General features: G+C 59.0%; 1 protein-coding gene across 3 annotated transcripts in view; it reads left to right on the forward strand.

Annotated features, from left to right (window-relative positions):
* The first annotated feature begins 466 nt into the window (after window positions 1-466).
* AHCYL1 (adenosylhomocysteinase like 1) overlaps window positions 467-8,362 on the forward strand; it is a 27,579-nt gene continuing 19,683 nt past the window's right edge. The window contains exon 1 of one of the 3 annotated variants that reach the window (XM_017821425.1): window positions 467-826. In XM_017821425.1, the coding sequence (XP_017676914.1) occupies window positions 722-826 (105 nt within the window). In that variant the 5' untranslated portion in view covers window positions 467-721. Of the gene's footprint in view, window positions 827-2,958; window positions 3,202-8,362 lie in introns of those variants that run through there. The other 2 variants (XM_017821424.1, XM_017821426.1) reach the window with 2 other exon arrangements.

The raw sequence follows: 8,362 nt of genomic DNA on the forward strand, positions 1-8,362 counted from the left end.
TACAATAATATGGTTATATTATATATAATATAACAAATATATAAAAATACGATAATAGAATATATATTTTATAAATATATGTTACATATATAAATGTATATACAAAGTTTAATTTAATAATATATATAAATTTAATTCATATAAGAATTTATTTAATTGGGATTCGGTCCACGATTGTTTTCCTGACCACGCCCATCATTTGACCACGCCCTCAACTCTGACCACGCCCCACTTATGACCATGCTCCAACATCTGACCACGCCCCCACCTCTGACCACGCCCCACCTCTGACCACGCCCCCACCTCTGACCACACCCCCGTCCCCTCCGCGCCCTCTCGTCCCCGCTCCGCCAGGGGGCGCCACGCCCCCCGCCCGCTCCTCCCTCTGGCGTCGCGCGGCCTCACCTGCCCGGCGGGTGCGCGGTGACGTCAGCGCGCGGTGACGTCAGGCGGCTCCGCCCCCGGCGCGGCGGCCGCAGTCCCGCCGCAGCCCCCGGAGCGGAGGGACCGTGAGGGACCTGAGGGGCCGTGAGGAGCCTGGCGGGACCCGAGGGACCGAGAGGGGACGTGAGGGGTCTGAGGGGGCCCGAGGGACCGTGAGAGGCCTGAGGGGACCCGAGGGACCTGAGGGGACCTGAGGAACCGCGAGGGACCCGAGGGACTCGCCGGCACACACCGCCCGCAGCCCGCCCCCGCGCTCCCACGGCCCCGCCGCAGCACCATGTCGGTGCCGGAGCCCGCCGGCGGCGAGGAGAAGCAGGCCAAGGAGGTGGAGGACGCCGAGAAGTATTCCTTCATGGCCACCGTCACCAAGGCGCCCAAGAAGGTAGCGGGGGCGGGGGGGACGGACAGGGGAAGGGGGGAGACCCCGGGTGGGGGGAGCAGCCCCCGGTTATGGGGTGGGAACAGGCCCCGTTTTGGGGAGAGCAGACCCCCGGTGATCGGGGAGAAGCCCCTGGTTCGGGGGGAGCAGCCCCCGGTGGTGGGAGGGCAGGGGAGGGGGGAGCAGGCCCTGGTCGGCGCGGGGGGATCCTGACCCGGCTCTGGAGGGGCAGCCCCGCGGGTGGGGGTTGTGCTGGGGAAGCCAGAAATGGTCCAGTCTGGGGATAACTGGGAAGGGCAGGCCGTGCCCATTCAGTGGAGAGGATGGGGACTGGTACCGGTGAGGGGGGAATTGGTACCGGTGAGGGGGGAATTGGTACCGGTGAGGGGGGAATTGGTACCAGCGAGGGGGGCTGGCCAGGTCTGGGGGCAGCAGGAATGAGCTGGGGCAGGGGGCAGAGGTGCCCAGCAGGGCTGCTGGCCCGGCTTGGGGTGGGAGGGGAGGGGTTGGGTACTGGGGAGAGAGGGGTCTGTGCCGGGGGTGAGGGGAGGAATGGTTTATGGGGGCTGCAGCTGGACTGGGTCTGGCTCTGGGGGGCACAGGGGAGGCTCGGCTGTGCCACGGGGGTGTGTGGGGACAGAGTGACCACGGGAGGAGTTGAGGGTCCCTGTGGGGTGGCAGGGACAGAGCAGGGGAGCCATTAAATGGGACGGGCCAGCAGCGCCCTGGGATCTGGCTGTGGGTCACTGGGAAGGGCAGCCCAGGGAATTTGGGGGCTTGGACTTATTTTGGGACAGGAGGTGTGTTGGGGGTGTAGGTGGGAGCACATTTGGGCTTGGGAAGAGGCTGCTGGTGCTGAGCTCTCCCGAGTCACCTCTGAACCCTTCCATCCTTGAAGGCCTTGCAGGAGCTCTGGGATCTTCAGCCTGTTCCTCCCCAAACCTCCCCAGTCCCGGTGCTGCTCCTATGGCATGGATGGGTGGCACTGAGGGTGGGCAGGACACCCACTAACCTGGGTAACTCCCTCTTAGGAGGGTGAGCACTCCCAGCCCTGTGCTCCGGGCTCGGTGCTGAATTCCCGGTGTTCTGGGGGGCAGCTCTGTGTTGGGATCCATGTTGGGATCTGTGCAGCTGCAGGTCCCCACCGTGCTGAACATCGTGTTCCCCTCGGAGTTGCAACAGCCTGCCAGTGGTGGAAGAGAAGGCAGGGCAGTGGCAGGGAATGGGAACATCCTCGTTCTCTGGGGGAGTCTCTCCTGCCTGCTCCAGGTGGGATCAGGGAGCTCTGACCCTTGGGGAAGGTCAACTGGGTTGGAGGCACCTCCTCACCCAGGGAGTTGGAGAGTCCTGTTTATCTGGGCTGTGGACATAGCCCGGAGGAAGGAGCAGAGGAATGTGGAGCTGGGATCTGTCTCTTCCAGCTCAGAGATTGTTTTTACCTTTTCATAACCATCATCTTTGTCAGAGTGAGGGTACAGCAAACTGCTTATCCCAGAGTATCCATGGGGCCAAAAGAGGTGAAAAGGAATTGATCCAGCATCCTCAGAGGCAAAGTCTGTGTGTCTCAGGGGTGTCTCAGGGGTGGGAGGTGTTGTATCCCCCCAGATTGGCAGCTGGTTGTTCAGGGTGAGGAGCTTTTCCTGGCTGGGTGAGGATGTTGGAGGTGCCCAGAGCGACACCCGACATTTGAGCTGATAACATCAGCAGGCAGAGAGGGCTGAGCTTGGCCACAAATCGCTCGGGGCCACTGTTTTCCTTGCCTGGCTAATTCTTGCAAAGAGCAGAGCTGGGCAACAGCAGAGGCGTTGGCAGGAGGATGAAAGGCCGGGGCAGGAGAATTGCCCTCCTGAGATAAGCTGAGTGCCCCCAGCTCTGCTCCTGGAACAGCAGTGCAATTAAACCATTAAAGCTCCTTTCTGATTCCGCCAAAAGTGACTTTTGTGCTGCCCCGAGCTCCCGGCGTGGTCAGAGGCTGGTGGAGATGGTGGGGAGAGACGATTCCCAGCCTGGAGATCACTCTGTGCTGCTGGAGCAGCTCCTGCCCGGGTGTCTGGGCTCCCTGAGCTTTGCCAGTGTGCTCTGCAGGAGGCATTTGGACACGGGGAGGGTGGGAATGTGGCCAAGCTTGGGGCAGGCTCCCTCTCTCCCTGTGAATGGCTTTTCAGAGGAGCTTTAACTTGTGCTGGAGCTCAGGGGAAGTGCCAGTTTGGGCACTGAGAGCTGGGGAGGCATCTTGGATGCAGCTGGAAGCAGTGGGTGCTGTGGAGAAGTCGGTGTCTCCTTGTTGGGGCACCTGGAGCTGGGATCCAGCCCCAGGGATCGCTGACATTTCCCCTTATCAGGGACTCGTTTGAGGTGAAAAAGTGAAACGACAGGAGGTAAGAGATCAAATGTGATCATCTCCAGGTTGAAGCAGGAGCCAGCGCAGTGCAGGGGAAGGGAGGGATGGGGTGGATTTCCCCCAAAAGCTGGGATTGCCTGGCTCTGCCAGAGCTCCCTTTCCCCTGCAGTTCCTGGGAATTGGGCTGTCACAGTTTGCTGTGAGTGAGATGGTTCTTTGGTGGTCTGCAGGCAGAGGGGAGTGATGCTGAGCTTCCCACCTTGTCCAGCCTTGGTGTTGCCGGGAAAGGCTGGGAATGCTGAGGCTGGGGGCTGGATGGGGCTCGGGGAGCTCAAGGGCAGGCCCTGCTCCTCCCCATCCCCATCCCCCTGTGCCATCTCTGCTGCGGCTGGGCATCTGCTCCTCTGCCTCCCTGGAGACTGCAGGTGCCCTTGGCAGCACTTGCTTTCCCAGTCCGTGCCAGTGGAGCCTTAAATGCCTGGCCCAGGCGAGCTGTGGGTGCCCTGGGGTGGGAAGGACATGGTTGTGGCAGGGTAGGGGGCACTTGGTGCTGTCCCTGTCACCTCCCCCTGCTGTGTCCTCATCCCGGTGGGATCACCCCCGGGCTCCCCCACCCTGGGGAATCCTGCAGCATTCCTTGGCTGTGGAACAGGCTCTGGTGTGGCTCTGGGCAGGTGAGTGGGGTGGTCTCTGTGCCCGGGGGATTTGGGGGTGCGCTGTCCCTGCGGATGCCGGCGCTGCTCCAGCTCCAGAGGGATCCCACCCGGAGCTGTGGCAGGGAATGCTAATGCTCGGCGCTGCAGCTCTGCGGTGCCAGCCGGGCACTGCCTGCGTGGGGGTGGCTGGGATGGAGCAGGGAAAGGCTGGGCAGAGGAGATGGAGCCCCTGGGCAGGGCTGGGTGTCCTCTCTGGAGCCTCCTTCCCAGAACCGCTGACTTCACTGTGTCCCAGCCCCTTCCAAAGACCCGTTTCTGCCCCATTTTGCTCCGTCCCGACTCGTCTCAGGTCCTGCGGCTCTGCCAGGCCGGGGGATAATAAACCACCTTCCCCCTGGGCCTGTCAGGGGGACGGGACTGTCCTTGTTTGTCCTGACAGAGCTCCCAGAGCCACTCGTTTTTCCGCTCCCTTTAATTCCATTCCTTAGTCCGGGTGTCCATAAATCCTTTGTGCCTTTGTGAGCCTGTCTGGGGTCGTGGCCACCACCTCCTGTCCTGGCTGCTCCACAGGCTCCATACACCCAGCTCTCCTTGATCCCTGCCCAAATCCTCACTTCTTTGGCTCTTTTGCTCCGTCACTGCAGTTTTTCCTTCTCAGGATGAGGTGCTGGGGTTGGGATGAGTTGGTCAGCTCATCCTCCTTTGTCTGGATAACCTGGGATGGGTCTGGCCTTCCCTGGGGTGCAGGAAAACCCTAAAGAATGAACCTGTTGCTGTGTTAGAAGGTGCCAGGGTTGTACCCTGACCCAGAGCAGAGCATGGGGGTGTTTGGAGTGGAGGGGATTTCCTGGGGCTGGGAGCAGCCAGTTCCCCCCAGGGCTGTGGGACATGGCAGAACACTCTGTTTTTCTCCTCCAAGTTGTTCTTGGGTCCTTCCTATGGCTTTGGTGTTTTGGGGAGTCTCCTGGCTGTCCAGAGGGGAGGCTTGTCCCAGTGACCAGCACTGCTGCAGGGCCAGAAGGTGCTTCACTGAGCTGTTGAGAGCAGGACACAAGGAGATTTTGGGGGTCTGATGGGCACAAACCATCTTCAAAATGTTCCAGGGCCTGTGGCTTCCTGAATCCCTGAGGGAGGCTGGGTTCCCACTCCATGTCTGCCCTTTGGAGAAGGGACAGCAGCTGGATATTTGTCCTCCCCAGCCTTGTCACCTTTGGATGGTGTGGGTGTGGAGACCACCCATCCTGGGAGGCCCCTTCCCACAGGAACAGCGAGGTCTGGAGCGTGGGAATCACGCTGCTGGCAGGAGCCTGGTGTTTTCCTTACCCTGGCATTTTGGGAAAGGTCTGTCTGTGCTGGGGACCAGCCCTCCACAACAATTTCTTTGGGACCTGAAGAGTTTCCAGCCCGTGCAAATTTTGGAGTGAGTTGCTGTGCTCCATTTCAGAGGTTGAAACTGGGTTTTTTGCTCTGGAAAACAGGTTCTCAAGGTCAGTTTGGAGTTGCTCCTTTGCAGGTGAGGATTGTGTCCATGTTGCTCCTCTGAGGGGTCGGTGGGTGCCTCATCCCAGCTGCTGGAGCAGGGAAGGGCTGGGATTTCAGCACTCACACGCAGGGATTCGCCGTGGTTTGGTCGCCTTTACAAAGGGCTCCTTGTGTTTCCTGCTGAGCCCTTTGATCAGAGCTGCTTATCTGGAGCCTCTGGCTCACCTTCACCCAGCACATGGTGGTGACACTCCAGGTGAATGTCCCACGACCTGCTGGTGGCCTCAGGGACCTGCTGTGTGGAGGAACCTGTGCCAAAACTTCTCCCTCAGTGGAGCCATGGGTTGGATCAAGGAGGGGCTGGGAGGAGGGTCAGGGAGTGCCACCAAGGAGGAGCATCATGGTGACATCTCAGCAGGGTCTGTGGAGACTCTTCTCAGGGCACTTGACAGTTCCAGGGCTTGGTCCCCCTTGGCAGTGCTGGAATGTGCTCTGCACTGTCCCCCTCTGCCCACATCATCTCCATAGGCTTCCCTGGCATGGTAGACCTTGGGGATGGGTGCTCTGGAGCTTCCAAGGAGAAAGCTGCCATGGTTTGGGAATGCTTTGGGTTGAAGGGACCTGAAAGCTCATCCAATCCCACCCCCTGCCATGGGCAGGGACACCTTCCACTATCCCAGGTTGCTCCAAGCCCCGTCCAACCTGGCCTTGGACACTTCCAGGGATGGGGCAGCCACAGCTTCTCTGGACAGCCTGTGCCAGGGCCTCCCCACCCTCCCAGGGCAGAAGTTGGGGTTTTTTCTGGGCTCTGTGCCCCTGGGAAAGCAGGCTGAGGAGACTGTTCCTGCTTTGGGAAGCTGCCCCTGTGGAGTTGGGCTGCCTGGGCTGTGACTGTTCGTGTCACTCCGGGATCAATACGGTGGCCTTGGTAACGAGCTCATTGCTGCTGCAGAATCTGTTTGCTCCAGGTTGGTGACAGCCAAGGCACGGAGGTGGCCGAGGACATGATGTTCCAGCTCCTCCAGCAGCCTCCATTGTCCCGGGGGGAGCCCTTGGAGGTGGGAGCAGCTTCCCCTTGGCTGCCCCCATACCCCAGGGCTGGCTGGAAGCACCCATTCCTGCCTGGATTCAGGGGCTGGCATTTGGATAGGGGCTCTGAGAGCCTGGATTTGGGAACTGGCATTTGGGTGGGGGCTCTGGGAGCCTGGTTTATCTCCAAGGTGTGGGTGGAGGGAATGGCTCCTCCCAGTCTGGAAAAGGAGGGTCCTGGGGCTCTGCCTTCCCGAATTCATGTTTTGGTTTCCTCCTTCCAGCTGGCCTGGGCTGAGGTTCAACCTGTGTCTGCTGTTTTCTGTCCCTCCTCCTTTCCCCTCCCAGCAGGGAGTCCTGGATTTCACACATTCCTGCTCTGTGGGGAGAGTTTTGCATCCAACCTGGGCATGTTTTGGAGCAGGAACATCTGGCTGCTCCTTGTTGACCTTGGAGCCATCAGCTCTGACGGGCAGCACAGCTCCTACTGCACTAACCAGCCCCTTCTCCAAGTATTCTCCAAGCTTACCATCCCCAGGGAGAGAATTCTGTGTCCCTCTTGCCTCATTTCAAAGGAAGGGGCTCCGTGGAATCAGCCCTGTCTGCAGGAAGGGGTTGGCTTTGCTCCCAGGGTCCAGGAGGGTGATGTTTGTCCATCCTGTTGGTGATTCCTCGCACTCCTGAGGAGGGAACAGCCTGAGGTTTCTCCTGCTTTGCCTCCAACCAGATGCATCAAAATCCAAGTCGTTTCCAGGGCTGAAAACAGTGTGTTGATAAAGAGGAATGGGCAGCTCTGGTGGAAACACCACTGTGGGGGCCTTTGGGGATTGGGGCAGGAGCAGAATGGATTCCCACATTTCCAAACCAGGCTGTTCCTGTTTCCATGCTGATCCCACTGGGTGTTTTCCCCTTTAATGGAGCATCTGCTGAGGGAAGCTGAGAGTAGCTGGACCCTCTCCCGGGTGGGATTTGCTGTTTTGGTCTCTGGAAAGACCCAAAGATGTCTTGGAATGCTGGGATTTGAGAGGCAGTTTGCGGGGAGGGAAGGAGGCAGGTGGGACACAGGGAGAACAATTCCTCCCCCAAAGCACAGGGGCTGCTTTAGGATTGTGGAGGAGGGGGTTGGGGTTTGCAATTTGGGTTTTTCCGTGGCCAAGCCTCCCTTCAGACCACGTGGAGCTGCTGCAGGAGCCCTCTGACAGCACTTCCCAGCGTTCCTGTGGTCTCCCACAGCTGTGCTGGAAGAGGAGTTTTCTAATTAGTTTAAAACTAGATGCTAATTAGAGCTGATTCCCTCTCAGCTCTGACACACAAACACATTTCCATGGGATTCCAGCTCCACAGCTGCCAGTCCTTGGATTGCCCCACAAGCTGCTGGAAGTGATTTAACCCATAGTCATGGAATTATGGAATAGTTTGGGTTGAAAGGGACCTTAAATCCCATCCAGTTCCACCCCTGCCATGGGCTGGGATACCTTCCACTATGCCAGGTTACTCCAAGCCCTGTCCAAGCTGGTCTTGGGCACTTCTAGGGATGGGGCATTCTCTGGGAAATCCACTCCAGGGCCTCCCCACCCTCAAAGGGAGGAATTTCTTCCCAATATCCCATCTAACCCTGCTCCCTGGCAGTGGGAAGCCATTCCCTGTGTCCTGTCCATGCAACACTCCCAGCGTGGTAACTCCAGTTAACACCAGTTATCCCACTGCCCAAAGCCTCTCTGGGCCCTGGGGATGAATCCAGAGGGGAGAAATCTGGGAGGTCGTTAAACCAGTGGCTGTTTGGGCATCCCTGGAGTTCATGGGGTTAACTGGGGAGGCACGGCTGGAACTGCCCGTTGGGATCTCAGGGATTGGACTTCTGCTGTTCCTGCCAGGAAGGAGCTCTCCCTGTGTGTCCAGATCTCCTTATATATTTCAGGAGCTCTCCCTGTGTGTCCCAGGAGCTCTCCCTGTGTGTCCAGATCTCCTTATATATTTCAGGAGCTCTCCCTGTGTGTCCCAGGAGCTCTCCCTGTGTCCCAGGGTTTATCC

This window comes from Lepidothrix coronata, unplaced genomic scaffold, assembly GCF_001604755.1.
Source record: "Lepidothrix coronata isolate B3197 unplaced genomic scaffold, Lepidothrix_coronata-1.0 Scaffold90, whole genome shotgun sequence".
NCBI classification, from domain to species: Eukaryota; Metazoa; Chordata; class Aves; order Passeriformes; family Pipridae; genus Lepidothrix; species Lepidothrix coronata.